This window comes from Xylocopa sonorina, chromosome 2 (genome assembly GCF_050948175.1).
Source record: "Xylocopa sonorina isolate GNS202 chromosome 2, iyXylSono1_principal, whole genome shotgun sequence".
Classification (NCBI taxonomy): Eukaryota; Metazoa; Arthropoda; class Insecta; order Hymenoptera; family Apidae; genus Xylocopa; species Xylocopa sonorina.
The window spans coordinates 14,800,466-14,826,052 of record NC_135194.1 but is presented as its reverse complement, the minus strand read 5'-3'; the positions used below and the strand labels follow the sequence as shown (position 1 = coordinate 14,826,052).

The following is a 25,587-nucleotide window of genomic DNA, read 5'->3' as shown; positions in this document are numbered from 1 at the left end:
AGCCCGCGACGCCGATGTTCCGACGTATGCTAATTCTCTCCGCGAGAATTAAACTGCCATCGAGCGAGCGTTAAACGACGATCCTTTAAAGACTCGGCCACTGGTCAAGCTGAAACGAGGCGACGATCTACGAGCTGCTGTAAAATGCTGGACGTTCCTCTTCTTTCCTTGGATCCTCGTTCAACGCGCGACGTTATCGATGAAGCACGCGAATCACCTTTGAGTTTGGGATACGAAGTATCCACTCTTGACGAGAGTAGAATTGTACATTTGGGAGAGAAGTTAATTCTCGTTGGGATTTACTTTGCCGTTTATCGAACGGGTTCTTGGGTGACGGTAGAATATACAACGCGGCAGAACAACTTGGTCAATTGCCTTGAACCACCGTTCGTTTTTTGTCCCTTATTTTTTGCTTCTGACCTTGTTTTATTCGTATTTAAAAGCCACCTATTTCCAGCTTCGTCGTTCTTTTTTTTTTTAAACCACCCTTCGCGTTCTAATTTTATTGTTCCTGAAATCCTTTTTATTTTTTTGTAAAACGATCTTAATTCTTTCGAGCTTTTATGTCTCTCCCTTTTGGACATCATTTGTAGCTCGCCTTTCGAGGCTTCCGCTTCCCCGCTCTTCGTTTCATTCTTCCGGTTTTCACAATTTCGAACTGTGAAATTTCAAAGCGGCGAAATCGTCGCCACTGTACCGTTAAGGTTCGTCGAAAGTAGTGGACCGAGGGGGTAGTTAACGAGCTGATGCAGTTTAATGGACGAGGTTAGATCGAGATCCCATAATCCCAAACGTAATCCCGGCGTTCGCGTGCACCAAAGAGATGCTAACCTTTCAGGGCCTAAATGTCTCGACGACTACACCGCGTGTTCATCGACGCGACAAATTCCACCCTCGAATGCCGCAGTCAACTCTTGATCCTTCAGAAAGAAAAAAAAAAAAAAAATACAAAACTATCGTTATCCTCCTGCAATACTTGCCCCTTCTCTTCGACGAACGCTACCAAGCTGCACCCAATTTCTATCCACTCTCGCGAGACAGTCTACACAGGTAGCGAACGCGAATTTTCCACGCTTGGAAAATCGATTCTACCCGGAGCAGATCGAACAGGCTCGCCTGGCGGAAAATTGAATTCATCCTGGTAAACATCGAGTCCGTCGAGGGCACAATAGAAGCGCGAGGGGGATGGAGGATGGAAAAAAAGAGTTAGTCGAGCGAGAGAGGGAGTAAAAAAAAAAAAGAAGGAGAAGACGCGAGAAAGAGGCGGGTAGGGAAGCTTGGCAAGTGTAGAGGGTAAGAAAATCGCCGTGGTTTCGATCCGCGTTGCACAAGAAAGAGAGGAGAGGGACGTCCACCGCGTTTATTCACTTTTCCCGCTTCATTGGATTCCAATATTGGCCGTTGCTTATTTCCCATTTATAATTTCCATCGTTAGGTCGCGGCGACGCGATGACAGCGGTCGATGAAGAGCTTCCACGTGCCCTTCGCGCCGCTCCATCGAATATATTCCCCTCAACTGTATAAGACTTCGCTTTTACCGATCATTCGTTTAAGTTAGGTTGGGTTTCGTGCGACGTCATTTCGACGAGGATGCGTCTTAACGCGAACAGCAAAAATAACAAAATAAAAAGAACGACGCAATGGTAACAGGGAAATATTGAGTGGCGAAGATCGGTACGTCTGACCAGCCACGACTTAATCTGCTTTACATTCTCGTCGTAGCCGGCTTTGAACCTAACTCGATATCGCAAGGGATGCGGAGTATTTCTTCTAAAATAATGTATACGATAGACGATAGGGTAATGAATAATGTAGGAGGAATTCGGAGCGGAAAAAAGGACGGGTTATTTGAAAATAAATAGCCAAGCTGCTTACCGATATTTGGATGCTGCAACTTCCTGCATATCCGTGCCTCGCGTTCGAGCTTTTGAAAGTCTGAAACAAGAAGAATACGTGATCCATGAGCGGGTGTCCTCCGTTTCTGGCAACAATTTACGTAACGAGGCATCGCGAACTTAACGACTCGAGAATCGAAGGGTAACAGTTTCCCCGGGCGAAATGGTAAAGTTTATAGAATTTATGGGATTCGAAGGCCCGTAACCGCCGCGTTAAATCACTCGGTCCGGCCATCAAACAACGTCTGACGAGTTCCGCGTGACGTTCGAGCGTTCAGGAACGGATCCGGCCGCGCTTTATCGCGAAAGTTTCGCCGGTAACGACAACCGATCCCGGGTATAGTCATTACCGCGAAATCGAATTTCCCAACGAGCTCCCTTGACGAGTTTCCTCGTGGGTAATTCACCAAGGACCGCGATAAAATTGGATTTGTCGGCGGGCAAGTCATTTCGAGCACGATTTCCTGTTTCCTTTCTCTGTTGCGCGCGCGCCAAACGAACGCCTGTCTCCATCGAGGATCGGCCGGCGATCGCGCCGATCCACCGTCGAACTCTTCCGGTTCCAGAGTCTTCGCTTCGCTCCTCGATCCAATTACTTTTTACCGAACGGTGAAATGAAATTTACCAATCGAATTAATAACGACTGATACGTATTAAGAGTACGCTGTCGTCCGGAATAATTAGCCGACGATCGAGCCAGCTGTCTTTTCAGGCGGGGACGGAATTCTCAGGATCACCGTTCCGGTTTAATGGCTTAATACGCTTAAGAAAGTGTTTCGAAGCACCGTGGGGCAGCTGGATCCATTAATCCAGCGCGTGTGAGACAAACGCCCGGAACGTAATGGTATTCCACCGGCTTCGAAAGATCAGCCACCGTTTCTCTTCCCACCCCCCTTACGTTCACCCTCTATCTTTCTTTCTTTCTCCCTCTCTCGCTTTCCTGTTTGTTTTCTCACCTTATAATTAAATCTCCAGCAGCGCCGAGACTTGACGGTCTTCCTTCGTATCCGCGTTAAACAACCAGAATTAACGAGCACCCAGCGAGGTGCAAAAAGGGCCCGCGAAGAACACTGGAGCCGCACGAGGAGGAGTAAATTGGAGGAGACGGACCACTCGACGAAGAAAAGATGGGGAAAAAAGGGAAAACTGGGTTATTCGACAACATCGTTTCCCTTGTTCGCGTCGCGGAACTACGCGGCGATATTTCAACCCCTTACATGCCCAGTAACATCCATTAGAACACCCTCCACAGGAAGGGCCGCGAAAAAATATCGAATCCTATAGGAATTGCAAAAATCTGGCTGATCAGCGAAAGCTGCACGAGGAAAACAATTCGCGTCGAGGTTTGACCAGGATTAAGGCGAGACAGAGCTTAACGGTTAACGAGCCACCCTTGTTTGCGTTGAACTCGTTACCGGTTGCAACGTGGACCGCGTGCACGCGATTCGAACAGCGGCTCGGTTGAACGGAGCCATGTGCGGAGAAAAGATTCCACCCTTATCTCAGTTGCGAACAAGATTTATCCAAGCTTCGTGTCTTCCAGTGCTCGCGAGTCAGAGTTCCAGTTCGACTAGAAAACGCGTGAGATATGTCCTGGAAGATACGGAAGGGCATTTTCCTGACGGTGTCGTATATTCGCAGAAAAATTCGAAACGGTCCCAGGGGATATGAATAAAAGTGTCCGCGGGAAAACCTCGAGGAAATCCAGTTCCAGCGAGTCGACTTATCAACCCGACGGCCACACCCCGAGAACCACCCAGGAGCCAGTGAATTCCGAGGAAACAACTTTTCCCCGTAAATTCTCCGCGCAGCTGAAAGCCAAGATAGCGGATCCTGGGACAAGTTCAAAGTCCCAACGGTGCCCGTTCTTCGCGGTCTAAAACAGAGGAACACCATAGCCGGATAGATAAATCGGATTCCCCCAGTCGAGCGTCGTGAATCAAATTCCATGGGCTCGCCTTTCGTCGTTTCATTTCTTCTCGCCTCTTTTCTCCTCGCCGAAGAATTCGATATTCCGCGTAGCATCCGTTAGAAGTATGAAAATATAAATTGCGCGAAAGCTACTCGTCATCGAAGAGGGATCGCGAGAGCAGAGGTTCCTCCGCGTCCGAGAAGAACTAATTCCAAGAGGCTGAACAAAGAGTCGTACAGGTTCTGACTCGACGGATCTATTTATATGAAAAAGGGAAACCTACGTCCACGATGTCGTTCGGATAAAAATAGCTGAAAACGGAGGATCTTTCTTGTTTGCGTGCGTTCCTCGTGGAACCGCGGATGACCGCTTCGACGCGCGGACACTTGCGAGAGATCGCACGCGTTACTTTGCGTTCGACGAAGCGCGAATGTCACGAAAGTCTGCAAAAACTCTTTCACCGTCCCGGGAGCGTGATCGAGGGAGCCCTGAAGGGATGATTCTGGGCCGGGGACGGGGAGAGGCTCGCGGACGCACCAGCCCTTGATCTCTCGGGCGTGAGAACGTGTAACGCCGATGAGCAGAGCTCATTTTGCGTCCCGATACTATCTTCGACACACAGGGGAGGACGCGCACAGGTGGTGTGTCTCCCTGGTTTTCCGCGGCGGTGAAACAAGAGCGTGAACTTGACGACGGGAGATTCTTTGAGGCTTGCGAGCGATCGTTCGATAGAACGACCAGGATGATGAGAATACATGGAAGGGATGCGCACGAATGGCGGTGCTGTCTCCATTTATTTAACATCGCGAACGGTTAAACGAAAGCTCGTTCAATGGAACCTCCAAACGTTGTCGAGTCTTTGAAACTTTTCTCTTTTGTTTAATGAAACTCGAGAGTCTTTGATACTCTTCGATCCTCCGCCAATCTTTGCACGGTGTACTGTAGTAATACATTTTCGCTACACCACGTACATACTATCCCTTGTCTGCTGCCGTTAAAAGAGAATCGACGTTACTTCAGCACCTTTTGACTGTAAAACACGCTGCTCACTGGGTTGGTAAAGGAAAAGTGGGAAAACTTCTGTTAACGGCACCCGCTCTAAACTAATAATTAGAACCGTGGAAACTTAGACGCATTCATCTAGAAGAACGAAGATAGAACTGAAAGAGAATAGGATGTAACTGGGTCAAGCACTCCGAGTGGACAAGAGGCACCCTATTTACCATTCGTCGCAGTCGAAATAGAAACAAGCGAGCTGGTAGAGGGAGAGGCGGACGAAAAAGCAGTCGGGACTCGATTTATGAATGGAATTTCACGATCATCGTGTGGGTCGTTGCACGCTGTGCAAACGACTCGTGCAACGAAACGTCGAGATAGATGGGAAGAAAGAAAGGGGATCACTTGGAACAATGACTCCGCGTCGATAAACAGAGAACGGAAAAGGGAACTGATAGATGGGGGTGAGAAAGGGGTGGAGAACGTGCGAGCGTTCCCAGGTTCCCCGCGGAGGCGCACGGTTCGAATTCTCGGTGCCGCGAATTAGAATTTCAAATGACGCTGACGAAACTCCGGACAGAGAGTGCTCGATTAATTATTCGGTGAACTGGAAGCGTCTAGAAACGAGTAGAAGCGAGTGGAAGACCATCGCTCCGTTCTTAAGAGCCAACTGTACTGACCATACGAGTGCTCGGTTGCAAAGCGATTTAATTCTCCGATAACTTTGTCCATCGTCGCAGAATCGAATGATTCTGCTTTCTGTGAATCGAAAATGTTGCTCAGTCGACTTTGTCGGGCCAACGTGGGCGAAGTACGTTAGTTTGTTTCTCAATGGGAACAGAGAAGAGCGCTGTTGTTTCGTTTTATCGCGGGATGAAAATATTTTTAATTGGACGTTTGCGCATGGGAGACAGATGATGTAGATAAGTAAAAAAGATATTCGTAGGCGGAATAATTTCGCTGGCCGTTTGAAAGGCAAATCGTTCTTGTTTCCGTAAATTTGTATCCGCTGGCAGTGCACTGTGTACGCGAAAATCGTGGGCTCGTAAATACGAACATATAAGGAATATGCGCGCGATACACGAAACTGGGCGTAACTTGGTAGGCGTTTCTGTGAAACGAGCTTCGATATGCACTACAGTCTCTACTATTCATCCGCAATACCATGAATCGCTAATCTTTTTCATGCGACAACGAATATTAACTGCAAATTAACGAGTGTCATTTATCAATAGTTTGTGCTCTCAAAGAAAGTATCGCGATCAATAATCGAGCGATTGTTCAATCGAAATACAAAATGTTCCCTAATAGCTAAGAGTCTGAGAGCAACCCTGGCATTGCGGCTGCGTTAAATATCCTCGATGGAAAAGGGAAAAAAATGAAACTATTAAACTACGGGAAATAACGGGAAATAGCAGGGAAGAATTCGATTCGCCAGAGACGGTTTTTTTCCGCGTGCCGATCCGGCTGTGCCCGATTCAAGGTGAACACGACGAATCGGTCGCGCTTTATTCGTTTGAGAAACATGCGGTTGAACGACGGCCGTGGCGGTAGGTCAAGAGGTTACTGGAGCAAGGTCGTGGAAGAGAGGGTGCAGCCGTGCCATCCCTCTTGGCCTGGCAACGAGAGTAACAGGGAGAGAGAGAGGGAGAGGGTAGAGGATGAAAGAGGAGTAGGAGACAGGCGCTCATCTTCCCTCTGACTACTGCAACCTTTTTTTTCTCATCCTCGTTACCCTCCGCCTCTGCGGAGGAACTGGAACTGCTGGCCAAAGATAGAAGCAGCCAGTTTTCACGGTGGACCGCCCACCCCCGACGCAGCGAATTAATTCCCACGGACTTGCTATCCCTTAGGCACCGTGAGGGTCGAAAAAACGAACCGTACGACCGGAGGATCTCGCGTGAAATTCGTGCAACGAATGATGGAGAAATGCCTGAGCCACTTTTTCTTTTTAAAAGATCGTAACGGCCAAGAGCAGCAGGAGTTTCGCGAGTTACTCTCGTCGCAAAGAACCAGTAGAATCGTCGATCGCTGGTCGGACATCTCGAGTATCCCGGTACGAATCCCGCTTGTTTCTCGTTGAAATACTTTTCCGTTGGAAGGTTTTATTAACAGCCAGAAGCCTGAACTCGGATCGCAGCACGGTTTCCTTTCGGTTGGAATCGCGTAGATTGTAAAATAGGCACGGAGAAGGCGGCAAGAGAAACAAACGGGAGCGCGCGTTTCCATACCCGGCTACTCTTAAGGTATCCTCTTCGTTTGTGTACGCTGGTTAAGCTTGGCCAGTCGTAACGCGTTCGGTTGCGCGGAGAACTAGAGGAGGCTGGCCCACCAGCCGCAGGCATTCGCCGTGCCAATAGAAACACCGGCGAAATTTATCTTTTCCTACTTTCTCCGAAACGTAACCGACGGAACTTCTCCGTTCCGTAAACGCGTGCCCCGATTATATCCCAGCGAGTGGCAAAATGACGAATATTCTCGGCTTTTATGCTGATTAAATTCTCCTCCGAATTTAGAGCGCACCTCTCGCCTGCCATTTGCGTATAATTGATCGACAAGCGTTTCGTTAGTAAAGGAAACACGCGAGACCCGGCAGCGAATTTGTCTGAAACCATAGAGGCCGAAATGACGTCAAACGAGGCGCGATTCCGTCGAGCACGAAAGAATTTGTCGCTTTGCTTGCCAGTGAGGCTCCACTGAAAGAAGCTCGGTGATCCGAAAGCCTGGAGAACCCTGTGACGTCAATCTCCTTACCTCGGTGACGTTCGTCGACGCTGAGAACGCGTCGCGACAAACTTCGATCGGTCAAAGAATCCATCTGAAAAGGCACTTTTACCACTCTTACTCCGCGATTCTCGTTTACCCTGATTACACCGTGTCCGTTTCTCGGAAACGTTCCCAAAGATTTCTATTCTTCGCAAACCCGTGGATCCACAGTGAATCACGACGTTGAACGAGCAAAGGCCGTCGCGAACGGACAGCTTCTTGCTCCTCTTTGGTCTCTCCCCCAGCGACCCTATGGACTCTTGAACCAGCATTCTGCAGGTGACCCTCGAAAATTCCGCTCGTCGTACGAATTCTAAAGCACGATTACCAGGCGGCGATCGTGCGCGGCTTCGTCCGTCGTCGAGCAAGGCGAACGAGGACAAACGAACCCTGCTTTAACCCTTGATTAGCCGCGTTACTTAGTCGTGCGCGCATCGTACAGTTCCCACGTTCGAACCCTGCCATCAATCTTCGAATACCATAAGAAGGTCTATTTTTATTCTCGCTACTTTTCCAACGGACATCGATGCTTAAGGGATGGCGACATATTGTATCGTAGAACATTCGCTGGTCAAGTGAATCAGGCTCCTTTTTCGTACGCTTCGCGCGATATTAAGCGTACACGAGACGCGAGATGAGTCACGCGAACGCACATTAGGCCGGTTGCCAACGAATCGATTGATAGCGACAATAAAGCTTATGATACATCCAGCTTGGGTGGCGATACGTTTGATACTAAATTTACCAGCCGGTGGCTGCTGAACGAAACCACACGGGGATGGCGGAAGTGGGGAATATCGGCCGGAAACCTGAATACATGGACGATCTTCCAATTATTCGTTCCAAGATCATTCGCTTCCGGAGGTATCTTTGCGCGATAAATTCTATGCAGCAAAATTCCAAACGATCGCGTCTGATATTTATTAAAAATACTTTCGAAGATGACAAAACGTCGAAATATTGAGGGAGAATCTAGAACATGCTAAGCAGGCGTCCGCTCGAACCTTCTAGACTTCTATTTTTCCCGGGAGATACGCTCGCGTAAAACGAAAATTTCCCCGAAATTCCACCGGGTCCACGTCGTCGATGGACAACCCCGTCGACGATAAATCTAAGTATAGCCCGTGGTGGTGTCTCCAAAATCAGCGACGGAGGCTCGCGCGTATGCTCGCCTCCTCGCGTCTTATCCCGTTAATCGAATTGACTGCCCGCGCGGCGTTTATCGGATCGCTTTTGTTCCGATATTTTGATTGATTCGATTAGGAGGCGGTTGTCCGGCTTCCGGGGACACCGAGCGTTCTATTTATTTGTTTATCTCGTTCTGGACGCGCGGCACGCGAACGGAATTTCATAGGAAAGCGAAGACGAGGGCGAGGGCGTGGGTTGGGGGTGTGGAAGATGGAGGACGGGGGTGAGCACGGCCCTCTGGATTGGAAATCGTACGGCACTGGCAACTGTTGGTCGCGATGGAATGTTGGCAGCTTGACAACGGCGTCGCTCGTTGTTTTTAGACGCTAAAGTCTCCTCGCGTGTAGAGGGAGGGAAAGAAAGAGGGAGGGCGGTGGAGGTGGGCTCTTTTCCGTGATTCCGCGTCTAATCGTCGAGAAATGGCCGAACAATGCCTCTGAACGGGGAAATAATTCGAACGCGGATGCATCGAGGACGAACGCTGACGTTGGTCGTAAAGATAGTTGAGGGCTTCGATTCGTAAGTTCGAAGACGATGAGGAGGATGGATGCGCGGTGTTTCGCACCGCTGACGCGAGTGGAAAGTGTGACCAGAGATGGATTTGCGAAGAGATTAAGCGAAATTTTTAATTTGAACTAGTGGAAGGGAGTAATAGCGGCACAACCTTCATTTTTTGTCTTCTTATCATTTTTATACGCGACCCCAGCAACTAAGTTCTACTTTATGCTCCCTCTTTTGAACAGCATTTCTTTATTCCTCTTATCTTCGTTACGCTTCAACCTTTTTATACCTTGTTACGCAAACCTACTTATCTTCCCTGCTATTTAGCCAACCTTTGAAACCCTTGTCGTTTAACTATCTGAACTTGAATTTCCACTTGTTCTACTTTCTTAAAAAAACCGTGGAAAATTATTAGAGATTTTTTTAAAAGTCTGCAAGAACCCCCTGTACGCAGTATACAACATAATGTCGCGCGTTAATGAACTATTCAAAAGAACGCAAAACCACGCCGTGGAAGTTTGAAAACTATGATTTTTTCGTGAAACTTTTAACAGCCATCTTCAGCGCAGTCGTTTCGCCTAATACCCCTAATCATTTTCAACGTTAATGTCGTTGCGTCAAAGTTCTCCACCGAAACTTTCAACGGTACCTTAACAAAATGTGTCTATTTATTTATCGTCGGTTGAAAAAACATATTTTATGGAAGACACAGGTACAAGATCGTACGCGTGTCGTGTCAACCCGTGACGGTCACGGACTGATCACGCGAGGGGTTGAAACTAAACTTTCGACTTACCTCTGGCCGTGAGCTTTTTCGTGTTTATGATTTTCGCCGCGAATTCGTGACCGGTGCTCTTCTGAACGCATCGTCGAACCACCGAGAAGGCACCCCTGAAACAGTTCAAACGGTTCTCTGTTAATTCCGGGGACAGGTCAGAGGGGTTGGATAAAATTAACGAAAAGCAGCAGCGGTTAATCCGCTAACGAGCTTCGAACTTCTGGAAACGTATATATTTGTACTCTTGAGCGATAGCTGGATCGTAGACGGTCGTACTTTCCAAGTTAACTTGGTCTTATCGCTTGTGGAAACCATGGACGACCGTGTACAATTCGAGTCCCTCGAATCGTCGACTTGGGTTGAGTTTTAGTTCGTAAAGATTTCAATTTTTAACGCAATTATATGAAACGTACCTGAAAAGTTGATTTTTCGAGGCAACCATTCCTCTTAACAACCCTTCGATTCCACGATGACTAAGTATACCTTCGTTTCGATCGAAATAGGGATAAAGTATGTGGGTTTAGAAATGCTCGGTGAACGTAAAGATCGGCTGGAGAAAGTGAGAAAGAGGAATTGGAACTTGAAACCCGATTGTTTAGTTTCCAGACGGTGTCCTTTGTCTTCGGATAATCGGACGACGGAAGGAAAGAAGGTAGCGTAGGCGAAAGATGACCCAGATCCGATGCAATTAGCGAGGGAAAGGAATTCAACTTCCGGGCTCGTTATTATTCCAGAAGTATTATTTACCCGCGTCGATTTGCCGCCAACGATCGAGCTGACGAGTGAAACGATCGCCGAAGGGATTTATAGGCGAAGAAATGCGAGAAAGAAGGGATCCGTGGGAAGAAACGTAAGGGTTGGACGTGTGTCAACCGAAGGTTGATCGAGAAATCGGCGACAGTAATTAGCTGGGAATCTTATCTATTTCAGAACATGATGACTCCACTATCATCCAATTATAAATACTGTATCTTTTCTTATTAATGAAAATAAAAAGACAAGTCAATGCCAGACACAAGTTGTCGATCTATCATCGAAGGCAGTGATGAAATTGTTTACGTTATAGTATCTATAGCGTATAGTATCTATTCACTATATTATCACGATACACGAATCGATGAAGTAAATCTCGAGAAGATCAAAAGATCGCTTATCGCTAATCTAAAGGAATAGAATAAAAAACGCGGATCGATGCTGATAAACGACACTCGATTCCAACATCCGTACCCATATCTCGCATGAATCGACCGTCGAAGAGAGGACAGAGGTACAAGAGTCCAGAAATCTACGGAGCAATTTTCGAAATACATCCACGCGGCCCATCGTCCATCATCCTCGAAGCGCGCGTTAAGAGATTGAAAAAAGTAAGCGTAGAAAAGGCTGCGAGCGACGAGAGGACGCAAAGTCGAGCGGCCCTCCGCGTATCCTTCCTTGAAGTAGTTCAAGGCAGGCCGCATCGGCGCAAACGCGACTTCAACGTAACATCCTGCAGGCGTCGGCGTCGTTGCAGCGCCGCGGCGCTCACTCGCCAGCCACGCCACGCCACGCCACGCCAGTCGGTCTGCGAGGAAAAAGGGCGAGGCGAGGCAAGGCGAGGCGAAACGAAGCAACCCCCGTTTACCCTCTGTATCTATGGTGACTGATCATTACCGGAGATTGTCGTCGGCGACCTGCACGATCCGCCAGGATCACGTGCTTCCCGCTGGATTCTCGCGTACCACGTACGGAATTCTTTTGCCTCGACGCGTACACCCTCGATAGCTATTGTTGCCTCGACTTTCCAAGTCGAACTCTTTCGCGATACTGCTAGTTGGTTCCAGTTGAAAACTTGGTTCACTCTGCTCTTGGTACGAGTTCTACGAGAGCGTACACGTCGAATACCATGATTTACGCGTACGTTCCTACTGTTGTTTTATCGTAAATACAATCAGCAGTTGCAAAACTTTCCACGATACTTGGAACTACAACGCGATCTTTGTTACGACATCCCGTCGATCTTCGTCGGATCGTTTACAATAGTATCCGTCTGATCGATTCGATAGCGGTTCTGCCTCGAAGAAATCCGTGGACCAGACGACGAGTACACTTGGCTACACGCGTTTACGTTCGCGTTTAATCGTGCTTGGCGAACGATCGAGCGGAGTCGCACTTGGCGGGGAATCGGCTCGGTTCAATTTACTAAAACGAGCTACTACGACACCGGCTCGCCGTGCCAATTAACAAAAACGCCGGCTAAACGTCGTTGCTTTCTCTAAGACTACAGCCACGATAGATACCATAAGAGAGGTGATCAGCATCGACGAGGGGGATCCCAGCATCCCCTCGAAACAGCTCGAAACGAAGTCGTACGAATGGATCGACCACGGGAGTTGCGAGGGGGTTGCAGATGGTTGCGGATCGGGTTCGCGTGATTCCGAGTAACAGACTCCCAGCGCGGAGATATTCTCCCGTCTAGAAACATTCTATTATGCCGGCGCTGGATTAGATTCGTGGGGGAACGGGGCGTTAGTTTCCAAGAAAATTGAAACGCGACGAAGGCGCGAAGGAAATTCCCCGATCTAAAGATAGAGACCGTAGTACGCGGATTTATTCCGGCGCGTTTTATCGCGATACAACGTTCAATCGCGACCCTCCTTCACCATAGCCCCTTCAACCCCTCCGCGGGCGGTCTCCTCTTCTTCTTTAACGAATATCCGTCGCGCGGAGAGGCGAACAAGTTTTATCGTCGGGACGCTCGGAAATAGAAATGAATAAGGCGAGAGAAAAGAAAAGGAGAAAAGAGGAAGAGAAGGCCGTGGAAGAATGAGTGGAGAGAGACGGTGGCTGGCTGGCTGACTGGCTGGCAGGCTGACTGGCTCGCTGGCTGGCTGGCTGGCTGGCTGGCTGGCACTCTTTTTTAATCGCTCCGCCATTCTTGCGGCTAACGTCATCGTTATTCGCTCGCCTGCCGGCCTGCACAAAGACTGCACGCTGCAGCGGGCAAAGGACACGCTGCTCAACCTATTTCTCCTAAGACCCGTCAGCCTGCCACCCCGTTTTCGTTTCTGTCCACATCGCGTGCGCGGGGCTGATTTCGTGGCTCTACCGCCACGTGCGATCCAGAGGAAACGCGATCGAGGAAGAATAGGAAGAGAGACGTACAAGATAATCGCCGAGTTAATCCTCCCGCGGTAATGAAATAATAAAGGAAGGCAGAGATAAAACGTGTACATCTCTTTTTACCATCCAAGTTATCCCACCCTTAACCGTTTACGCGTAATAAATTTCCCAAGGATATCTCCGCAGCGCACAGGCATCCCGAGCCTCAAACTAGACCGTGATAAAACCTCGGAGCGTAATTAAAAGAAAACGCAAGCCTCCGTCTTGCACGGCGAATTTAACCCCAAAGGAACCGGAGAGCCCTAGCCGTCAGCCACTGTACAATAATTATCATCTCGAAATCTCTCGGAACTCGTGAACGATAACCTACTCTCCTAACAAGATAGACTGAAAAGAAAAAAAGGGAGGGGGTGGGGAAACGAGGAAAGAAGAGTAGGGGACCATCGAGGGAGAAGCCAGTGACGCAGAAACGGTGGTCGGGCGACAGCGTCGGCCTTGAATCGAGCCGGGGTGCAACTAGGGCGTGCAACAGCGACGATCGGTCTTCAAAGCGAGGGGCTCCTTCGGCGTTTGCAGCACGCGTCGATACCTTTAAATACACGCGGCGGCCAGGCCATCCCCTGTGCGCAACACCCTACCCGCGGCGATGGTGGCACGCGGTGAAGTAGACGACAGGAGTAAACGGGAGGCAGAGTGGCCAGGCTATAAACGTGTGTCCCCGGCCCAACGTTTTATTCGCCGATCGATTCGCTCCTCGTGGCTCCACGGAGCGAACACGGTGATCGCCATCGTAACGTGTTCGACGTCGATACGCGTGCATATGTGCGACCCGGCCCTGGTGTATTTCTGTTTTATGCACCCGGGGATCCTTCGATTCGTGAAACCGAGCGAACCACCGCGACGGAACCCGGGACTGGCTACCCCCGTAAAGGATACGCCGGACGGCTTCTAAAGCGAAAGCTACGATCCCTGTGTCTTCGGGGAATTTGCTACCACCGGCTCTGCCTATTTGCTTGTGTAAAGACACGCCGGTGGGGAGAGCCACGGGAAATTGACGTGTTGGTTATTTACGAGGCTGGCCTTGAACGGTTTGCAACGCGCCTATCTATAGACCTCGACAGGGTTCCTTAAGGGGATGGTTGTTCGCAAACTTGACCTTGTTGCGCTTGATTTCAACCATAGCTTTCTAAACTTCTCGATGCCCTTCTGCTCGAGAGTGGGCACGTCCGACGCGACCATCTATATCCGGCTGGTAGCTCGACCGATTTCACCGATTCCTCTGGTTCTTAGTTACGGGAAACTTTTAATAAGAGATTTCGAGCATTTCGGCTAACCCCAAGCTGATCCTTCGCGAGACCCCGGAGGAACCCCCGTTTAGTCTCTACCCTCTATCCACCGGGGAGCTTACGCCTAGACGAATATCTAGCTCGACTAACGAAACTTTTAATAAGGAGGCGAGCCCGTTTCGCCCTCGGGTTATCCAGAGCCACCCTTCGCGGGGCTCGAGTGGGATCGTGCTTATTTACAAAGTAGGGCCCACACAGTACTATTCAGAGCGCCGCGTTATCCCCGAGCCATCGAGTAACTATCTAGGAATACGCTCGCTACTCTTATCCGACATCGTTCGAGGAGGATTCTTATCGAGTGCCGAGATCGAGGAGCCAGGCGGTGGTGCTGGCTCAGGAGAACTTTTAATAACTCTACCCCGAGAACCATCGACGTGGTCCCCTGAGTTGGCAACCGACTCGATGGTCCCGTTCGAACCTCGAGGGCTAACTAGCCGGCTCTCAACAATAGACAACGACGGTTGCGCGCGCAAGTCCTGCAGAATCCTGACCCGCGGGCTTCTGCCGTAGGATCACCACCGTGTCACGTCGCGATACGTACATCGTAAAACGTGTACCCGTGGCACTTTGCATACCTAGCTGGCCCGATATACTCGTCCCGGTTCACCGTACGGGTCGGCTGATCAAGAACCGTCGCGTGCGTGCGTGCATGCCATCGGATTGCACGGGATACTCGGCGAAGGGATGAAGACGGGGGACTCGAGTAAGCGCCGGACCCAGATATCCGCATGCTCCACTGTTTCGGTGAATTCCAAGGGAAATGCGACGCCTAACCGAATGGAGTGGAATGGAACAATCGTGATACCATCGAGCTTAAGTTAGATCGTTGTCGATTTCGTTCCACAATTTTATTATTTAAACGGAGAACACCAGGAATACCAAGGACGATACTACTCGAGATCGTTTATACGTACGCTGTACCAAGGTTCTTCGTAGATGGGAATTCAAATGGTCCCTAATGGTAGGTTAGACGTGGCTCGGCCTAAAAGGATGATTGATACATTAAAGAACCGTGGACGAAGCTAACGATCGTGGAGCACTTCATCTTCCCAGCCGGGAGAACGAAAAGAAGAATTACCCCGACGCCGCGCAGGGGGTAAGAAGCCTGGTTGCGGGTAACCGACGACCTCGCCGACGCTCGCAAGATGATTTCCCCCGGGACGTCCCGTTCCCGTGTTCCCCGACAAGCCGTTACGCTATTACGATCGGGTATGTTTAGACGAAAAAGCCAGAAATTCGGTTAATGCCGCTTCCCGTGTAACCGTACCACCCACCGCACCCTTTTAGGCTTCCAGCGTCGTCTCTCTACGCGGCCCCTGCCAAGTATTCTCTAAATACGACCTGGAAAGTAGCTTACTACCCATGACTCGGGGACCGAAGTACGTGCTCCAAGTAATTTTAATGGTAAGTGGAATTTCTGGTTCCTTCTCGAGGGTGGAATGTTTTCGCACGAGCGTCGTAGGGACATTAAATTAATACTTAAGCGGAGTTTCGACTCTGAACAAACCACCCTCGTAAGTTCCAACTCCAGCATCGGGGATCAGCGTGGATCGTCATAAATCCCTTTTCACGCTGACCTCAAAGCATTTCCAGCCGAGCGTGCTCAACAAAGCTGGCCCGTCCCTCTCTCCCGCTTCGTTCTTCCAGCTCTCTCTTTTTCTCCAACGTCTCTCCTGCACCCCTCGCCCTTCGTCGTCGCTTGAAAGCTTTTTTTTCGCCCTTTCTGTTGACAACGCACGCGTGTGTATCGTTGTGTCGCGCTGTTTCCGTGTCAACTGTCTGCCGAGCAGCGTGAGGAACAATGGAGCGGCGAGCCGAGACTGGCTGCAATAGTTCTGCCGACGTTTCGCATTCATCCGCGGTCGCGATGCAAAGCGAAGAGCCGCGGAAAATAGAGAGAGGGAGAGAGAAAGAGAGCGCGAGAGAGTCGAAGAGGAGGCGGAGGGTGGAAAAAATGGATAGGAAGGAAAGAATGAATCGTTCCCACGCTTTGACGGCTGAGACAACACCGCCGCACCGCCGATACATCGCCGATTCCATTGGCCGATGTCGTCGACCTACATCTTGCACGCACCGAACGACCAGAAATCAATTCCGAAGCGACTGTTTCTGTAGCCGACGAACAGTTTTTCTGGGACGATCGAGCCCTCCGGCAAATTGTGCACGGACAATTAGGTGTTTCAGGGTGAAGGATTAGGCGGAAGATTTGAGGTCATCGAGGAGGACCTTTCGCATAATCTACGCGCGCGGTAATGTGCCTTTCGGACATTTGGCAATGGAAATCGAACGATCTGCAGATATGCGTCGCTTTCGAAACTCAAAGACACAGAATTCAGTTGCGATTTCTGACTAGCGCCACTGAAATTCGCCAAACTTAAGCTATATCCCCCTAAATCAGTCACCGTAAGAAACGGTCCCATAATCCGCACGTGTCCCCTTGGTGCACCCTACTTTTCCACGCGAGGGATTCGTGCACGGCATCGGTTCAAGTCCAGTCGCTGTGCGCTCTGTTCTATCGCCTGTAAAGCAGCATGGTCGCGCAACGAAAAGGACGACGAGGAAGAAGAGGAAGAAGAGGGCGACGAGGGCTGCACACGAGGGGGATGATGATGGAGATGGAGAATACGGGAAGGCGAGTAGGCCGTGGTGGGAGGGTGTCTGGAGTGAGGGTTGGCCGCTTTAGCCGGGCGGGGATGGCTTTAACCGGTCGATACTTCGTTCCACGGCTGGCTCTCTCTCCGCATTCCTCTCGTCCGGAGGGAGGCACGGGGTAACCGTGGCACAGCCCTGCTCCTGCTGCTGGCCGGACATCGACGTTCGCCAGCCGGACGTGTAATCGCGGAAGAACGCTAAGACGGATGCCAAGAAGATCTTCGAGAACGTTCAACCCTTGGACGCGCCATTTAGACCAATGGACTCGAGGAACGACGAGTCGTTCCTGTTCTCCTTTGCCTAACGTTTCCCGTATAATCTAGTAAAGCAGTTACGCGATCCGACGATATTTTTTAGAGCATTGCGATACCGTAAATGACACGCGAACCTGTTCGAGGAAATCGTGAGACAAAATTGAAGAAACGTTTCGACGAGCCACTCGAGGGGTAATTGCGACGAGAGGTCCTCGTGGTACGATTCCGTCATTCGACGCCAAGCGTTCGGTATCGATCGAAACGTCCTCTTCCGGTAGCCACCCGTTCCTCTCCGCGGAAAAATAGGAAACGCGATGCCGAACACGCTGTTCATCGCTCACCGCGTTGCGTCGCGTTTTATAACAGCTCGCGAACGGATCCTCGCGTTCGTTCGCAATTAGAAACACTGCTCCTGACAACCGGGTTCGTTCCTTGGCGGACTTGGAGCCACACAACGTGGAAAAATTGCCGGACAGTAACACCGGTATCGACTATCGACGTGGCTTAATTAAACGTCACGACGCGCGTCCCCTGTTTCGAAGGGTCAAAGTTCACGCTTCGGATCGATAAAAAGTCCACCGGATTCGGATGCGCCTATGGCTGGTCTCTCCACGCGCGAAAATAGTATTGTCCGATCGGAAATAAAGGACCAATCCGCTGGACAATGCTCGGGTGTACAGCTCCACCGTGACGCCGATCGTAAAGAAGAGAAACGATATAGTAACGTTAACGAAAGCTCCCAACAATATGAACAAGCGTGCGTCGAGGTTTTTATTAACAGCTATATAAGAAGCAATCCATATCTGTCTTTGACGAAGGGTATAGCTCCGCGTCGCCCGCGAAACGATAAAAGTCGTGCGCCACCCTCGGTCGGACGGGGTGACCGAAACACCTGCCAATAGCTGATATATCCGGCTACCCTTTCGATTCGACGATTCGAGCGCAAAACGAGATAGCCGCGTGAAATTTCAAAGACAATGAAAACCACCGTGAAACGAGCTACAACCCGGCGGCAGCCGATACGCATCGGTGCACTTTATGAGTTAATCTCCTGTGGAGGCGAATCGAGCGCCGAACGATTTTTCCTTCCCAATGGAGCACGCGTCCTCCCTCCTCTCGAACGTCCAGGTAACTGGGTTGCCGGCCAAATCGACGCTACAAATGATGCGTGCCGATACGGGACGCTCGAACGCTGCTTTAATCGACCGGATTATTCGAAATTGTCGAGGGGTAGATGAATCGGGGAGGAGGAAAAACCAGCCAGCCAGCAGAAACCGATACACCTGTCGATGCTGCTACGCCGCGTATCGGACCGATCGATCGACCGTTCGTTGATCGGTGATTCCCCGTCGATTTGTTCAATCTGTCCGGTTTGCCTTCAGGGAGACGTCCAAATTATTGGTGGGGAACGTCACTCCGGCGATTAGGCTCCGGGAGAAACGATTTCGAGCCAGGACACGCCAATTATTAAACGGCGGGATCGCCAACCTCCGAATCTACAGATTTCTCAATTCTTAAATGCGATTTCAAATATTCGAATAATCCTGCTTTCGAACGTCGAGAAGATTTAGTATCGTTGGGAACGATGGCGTTTAACGAGAGACGTCACCCGTAAGTCGCAACGCGGAGGAGCGAGGCACCCCGGGCAGGTTCAACGTTTGCGTTCGGAGCGTGTCGGAGGCGTTTCCGAGACGCAAACAAGCAAATAATCGTCGCGAACGAACGGGAACGGGATAAAAATAGTTGGTTCGCAAAGCGATCGCATGTTGAACGCGGATGTAAGCAACCCGCTCCGATTCGTCTCCTTCCGATCGATTCGCTCGGCTTCAGAGGCCGGCCCGCGATGGATATATAGCTAGGATTTCCCAATAATAGGAGGTAACCGGGTAATGGTGGCCAAACCTGCCGCGGTATTACTGTATACAGCGTCTAAATTATGCCTTAGCCAGGCTATTTAAGCACGAAACGGTAGAAGTAGTATCTGGCTGTCCGACCGACGGACGACAGGCCATTCAAGCGAGTAATTTATACCTCCTTTCGTGAACGGATTAACTCAGGAATCGTGTCTCCCCGTATTTAATCGGCGGAATGAATCATTGAAAAATCGAGAACAATTACCTGTCCTGGTTACCAGTTTAATTGCCCTAACCGACGCTTTAAACGTCTGACAAACGCGAAACGACTACCAACTAACAGAATCGTCTGCATTACGGTTAATCGCAGGTAATCAACGCTGTTTATGACCACCGGCACATATGTAATCGCTGGATCTTGCATCTCTACGATGAACATTTTGGTCCTGCTCTATAGTTAATCAAAAATTGCTTTAATGACCCAACGTAACGGTGATGAATTAGGGGAGAGAAGTTGTGCGGAATCCGCTAAATTCGTTTGAGTCCTCGGGCACTATCGAGATGAAAAGCGCAGGAAAAAATGAAGCGATCTTTGAACAAAAAAATCGACGAACCGGCAGACTAAATTAATCGGGGAAACTAGCGTCAATTACTGCTATGTTCTAATACAACCCAACGCGCTACAAACACATTTTCCGAAACTCATAATTGACCCGAGAACCTCGGCAAACTTTGATACCCAAAGCCGCCCAATCCCCGGATTAGAAACTTCTTAAATATCAATCTGGATCGGGGCTTGATCGCGTTCGCAGACCAGGCCACCCCTGGTTCCCATCCAATCTCTCACGAAAAGCGTAGGAGGCGCCGGATCATCAACCCCCTTGTGCCCCTTCTAATTAGGTTATTACTAAATAATCGAGTTAAACCGATCGAAATTGAACACGGTGCATCCGACGATCCGCGTAACAATGACGTACTCGAGGAACGCTGACACGTTTCATTCGATTTTTCAATGCGTGCAAGTACAAAGTTTTACGCGAACGATACAGAAGAGGCGAAAGGGTAGCCCGTGGAATTGCTCGATTCATCTCGTTGCGTAGAGTACGTCACGTTTCACGCCTCTCAGCCGGCCTGGTCTCCTCTCCATTTCGTACGTAAGATACGTCCAACGAACGTAACTTAATACCAGGGACTAATTAGTCACATGTAACAGGCTAGCTGCTCGCGATACACGGCCCGTGGCCGAGGTCGTACCGTCGAGCTGCGCAGAGGAAATGCGAACCTTGAAAACGAACGAACAGCCACTTAACGCGTGACACAGTTTAATACCGCTCCTTGGCACACGCGGCCAACCACGGCCGGCATTTCTCTTTCACGGGCGAACGACGCACCAACGACGATTTATAATCGAAGACAATGCGCGACAAATTGCATCACCGTACGCGTCTCGTTGCGTTCCTCCCGCATGCAGCTCTCTTTCGATCGCCGCCATTGTGCTCGCGCACTTCCACCCCTCTTGTCGATACATTTTCTTAAAATTCTACGCTAGGCGTATCTTTACATTATCGTTGAAATCTTGTCACAAAATTCTCATAGTGATTCCCAAAAACCAGCCCAATTTGTCCATCCGAGCCATCCATAAGTTTCATCGTATTCCAATCCCTAAGAATCAGTAAAATCCAACGAGAATGTGGAATAAAAAATGTCAGTTTGTAACGCAAGCCTTCGCTCCAGTTTCCACACCGATTCGGGATACAGTTTCACGCTGACAGAGCGCGATCTCGTACCAGGCTACACCATCATTGACACAAGCCAGCAACTGTCCGTCAAATCGATAAGCTCGATACGGTATCGAGTTCGTGGCTGGCGTTCGTCCGGTTGATCGTCGTCCGCGCGAGATTCAACAGGAATCCACCGAGCGTCTGTCAATGTCTCAGCCGAAAAAAGGAGACGAGAGTCAGACCCTCGATTCAATTTAGGCTTTATTGCCCATCCTCGTGTTTTATGAGCCAACGTTCGGTATTATATACCTTAGAAATTCTCTTTAACAAGCAATTACTAGTTGTCACGGAGAAACGTCTTCCTCTGCGATGAATCCAGAGACGAAGCCCCTCATGTGCAATTCGAGGATCACGAGTTGTTTGCGCGTCGTGGATCACACGTGAGGGACTCCAAGTTGAACCCTCTACGGTCGCAGCCGCGTTTCACGCTTTCTCCCAACTGATGCATTGATCAAAAGTTGCTATCATACGCAGTTAATAATCAAACTTTTTCCTCCTCTTAGTCAGACGACGCATCCACCACCCACAGTGTTTGCGTCTGGCTGTGAAATACTGGATTTCCCTCGGAAAAGGTAGCATCCCTAATTTGCTCGAGCGAAGTACCCGAAGATAAGCATCTGAGGGGTGGTTTCGAGCGAAGTTACCTCGTTGTCCAGGGCATCTCGATAAAAACGGACGCTTCCTCGCGGCGATCGATTTCTCTCGAGCTGGTTCCACAGCCGGGGAGACGCCACTCGAGCCGGAAGATGGATAGGTATTGACGTTGCACGGACGTGAAAAAATTCCGCGCGCCTTGGGAAACGTTCCCCACGGAGTCACGTATTTATCGACCAGACGTGGGCACGTGGCATATGGAAACGACGGACCGGGCGATAAAACGGCGTCGACTGGCGACGAAAATCGAAGGAATTTTTTATGCACCAGTCTCTGAGCACGTTTGCCATGGAAAATATGTGGAACGTTTCGTTGAATGTAACTTCTCTTTCCTTCTCGTTTCTTTTTCTTTTTTATGCTTGTTTCCACGGTTAGAACGCATAATTCATTCTGACGTAATTGTAATTTTAATTCCCCGTGTATCTCCTCTGGTCGCGGTATGAATTACCATAGATTTGTTTCATTCATTAGATGTAATAAGCCGCCCTCATCAGTCAACCCCTGTGGTTACGTTCCCTTTGAATTAATCATGAGCTGATACAACGTTTAATTAACCTCTTGGTAGTCTTGGTTAATGCTCTCGTTCCAGAGATGCCTAATTGAATGGAAAGATTCTCGAAATACCGAAAATATTAATGTTCGAAAATCACGCGGTCGAGACGAGTCCCTTCGATCAGGTACACAGCTGTCGACGGACTTTCATAATTGATGGGTGGCAACGAATGATCGAAGAACTTGCTGCCGCGGTCAGAATCGCTATAAGATAATCAACCTTCCCGCAAGTACGCGACGTTACCCCAAGAACGGAAACGCGGCGGAGGAACGCGTGAAACCTCCATCGTTCGTTGTATATGGCCCGTTGCTCTCTTGCGCAATGAGTCACGTTTTGTTATCGTTGAGTAATCGTTAACGTCATTGCGGACCGCGGAAGATAAGAGGAGTCTTACGTTCTCTGTGTTTTCTCCGAGGAATTCACGTTTCTTGCCTCGAAGCAGCGTCTGCGATTCGTCGAAAGCACTGACGAGCGATCCGACGAATCTTTAGAGAAAACAAATGTTTTCCATTCGGATTTGAATTTCGTATGCCAATTTATGATGATAAGTTATGATAATATACGATAATATATTTAATTAAGAGCAAAGAATAATATTCCGCAAGATCCGTTAGGGAAAACGAACGAAGAGGAAAGGATATCAATGCAGAAACCACTTTTGTCGGTCTGCAAGATTACCAAACCGACAAAAGCAACGGTTACATTCCGTTTTCCTGTAGCAACGACAAGAATCCACGAGAAGATGGGGACACCCTGTTAAATCAGCGAAAAATTTGGTCGACTTTGTCGTTGTCCCACTGTTTTTCCACGCACGACAATGCGGGGGTTGTTGGTTAGTCTACGGACAAGGAATAAAGTTCATCGTCCCAATTTCCTAGAATATCATCCGGTGACAATGGCCTTTCGAACGAAGAGACGCGTCGAATGAAATGTTAGCCTGGCGGACCCTCCGAAATTCACCCCTTTGTTTAGGCTCCCTTAATCATTTGGACAAAGGGGCGGACTTGTCCCGCTGGTCGTTACGGAGAATGAATTTTTACATCCTCCTCAACCCCCAAAAAAACGGATGGTCAGTTTAACCCTTTCATCATGTAACAACATATATCAGGGAAGAATGTATTCAGGAAATGAAAGCGATATATTTAATATCTATGCTATCTATACTATCGATGCGACAGCGTTAGATTGCGGAAGGGTTGAAGGCTACCCCTCGCGATGCCCATAAAACCGAAACTGACGTAGCCACCGTGAACGCTCGCAATAAAACGCTGACATTTCCCACTTCCGAGTAAACAGGAATGAACGGGACACGGTACGAGACGAAGAAGCGCGAGAACAAACAACGTTCCCCTCTGTCTCTGCGAAATGGAGAAAGCAGGAACGTCGAGAGAGCTCGAATAAAATTTCCGTGTCGTCCACTCGACTTCCGCTCGATTCCACTCGAGTTTCCCCGCAGTATCAAAACTTGATATTTAATAAAACGTCGCGAACACCCACCACCCGTGTTCCCATCCCCTGTCGTTTCGTTAGCCAACTGTAACAACGAGCGAGAGAAAGCGTGGCCTTTCGAACGGAGAACAGTTCATCCCCCTCCGACGATCGGTTATATCTGTACGACCTGGAAGACACGATCCAGACAACGCGTATCGATTAACGATTAACCGTTCCGGTCGGTCATTATTTTGGCACCGTGCGGTTATTTCTCACTGGGGGCGAGGGAACACGACGCCGTGGAAAATGGGGATGGAGCTGGAGGAAATCTGAGAAATACCGCTTGATAACGTTTATCGCGCCTCGAGTAATGGACCCTGCCACCTGAGACGATGTATGGGGTGAAATTACCGTCTTGAACCGTGATCTGCCAGAATTATGGAAGAGGGCACCGCTCCGAATAATTATTTTACAACGATAAGACGGTAAGACTGATAGCCGAAGGGGATTTTTCTCTTCAGAGGAGGGCAATTAGAGGGATATGGCTTTTTTTTTAAATTAATTCGATACCTTCCACACCAGCCTCGATTCGCGATATAACTCGTGCATCTCGATTCTCGAAGACAATTTTTACGCCCGCGCTGAAACTAGTTTAATCCGTGCCTCGGTTTAATCCAAACGGTCGGTTCCTTTAATTATTCCGGAGTAACGAGATTCCGTTGCACTTCGCGAACAGAAACTTAACTGCAACTCGGGAGGAAAGTGTGTTCGCGCACGTAAACGCTCATTCTATCCCCATTCGAGATCGATCCCGAAGAAGTTCACCCAGCGTTTGCGAAACACCCATTGCACCCTACTAAGCTCGTTAAAACCTTGTTTGCCGAACCACTCGAATTCCAACTTTCTGATTGTTTTTCACCTCCCTTGCCGTGCTTACGAACTTCCACTACCGATTCACGGTAGAACTCCATTTATCCGAACTTGCCTCGGGTATCCTAATCCTAATAACCCTTGTTACCTAGTTAAGGGCTATTAGACGAGCCACTCGCAGAAACCGAGACGATCGAGAATTCCTCGATTCGAGCGTCAATTTTTCTACAACCTCCAATCATTTTACAGTTTGCAAGATCGAGTTCGCAGTTGCAAAACGGTATTACCATAACTCGATCCAACCTCGGTTATCCGTATTCTACGATACCTGAATATTCCATCCGACGCAGAACGTGTTCGAAGCAAAACAAAAAAAAGGGGAAGGAAAAAAAAAGAGAGAAACAGGCAAAATTTTCCACCCCATTCGACGAAATCGCTAGAGGCCTCGGCTAGCAGCGATCGAATCGAATTATCGAGGAGGCTGAAACGCGAGCGTGGCGGTGTGCCATTTTTCATCTCTCCTTTCAAATATTCCCACTCTCTAACCCCGGGAAGTGTGTACGTGCCCGTGCGATTCACCCCGCAGCGCACGCGCCCCATAAACAAATTCCACCGTGCGATAAAATACAGCTTGGCGGTGTGGTGAAAAAGAAGAAAAAAAAAAAAAAAAAGAAAATCGATTTCCGTCGTTCGCCGTCCGCGAGTGGAGGCCGCGTCTACGAGCGTTCGAATTCCCAGGCGGGCTAATAATTTTCGCGACCCTACCGCCGCCGGAAGAACGATCGCCCGAGCACCGCGATAATGGCGAACCCGACCGATATACGAGCCCAATATCCCAAAGGCGGTGCTGGCCGCACGCGGTTATGACTGTGACATTTCTCCCGGTCTGTAGCGAAATTCTGGCGCCGTCAATTATTTATAGCCGTTCTAAACATACGCGCCGGCCCGCTATTGAATTAGAACCTATCCCTACACACGCTTGGACCGCGTCGGAAGGAGAGAAACGAGAGTGGACCGAGAACATGGAACTTGTACAATCCTCTGGTTCTCTCCGTTCG

The 25,587-nt window shown here is 49.4% G+C and overlaps 1 protein-coding gene across 36 annotated transcripts in view; it reads right to left on the bottom strand.

Annotated features, from left to right (window-relative positions):
• Window positions 1–25,587, bottom strand: part of Camkii (Calcium/calmodulin-dependent protein kinase II) — an 86,510-nt gene that overhangs the window by 48,293 nt on the left and 12,630 nt on the right. For all 36 annotated transcript variants that reach the window (XM_076910074.1, XM_076910075.1, XM_076910079.1 and 33 more), the window contains exons 2-3: window positions 10,055–10,149; window positions 1,876–1,935 (exon numbers count right to left, since the gene is read on the bottom strand). In XM_076910074.1, coding sequence (XP_076766189.1) covers window positions 1,876–1,935; window positions 10,055–10,149 — 155 coding nt within the window. The remainder of the gene's footprint in view (window positions 1–1,875; window positions 1,936–10,054; window positions 10,150–25,587) is intronic.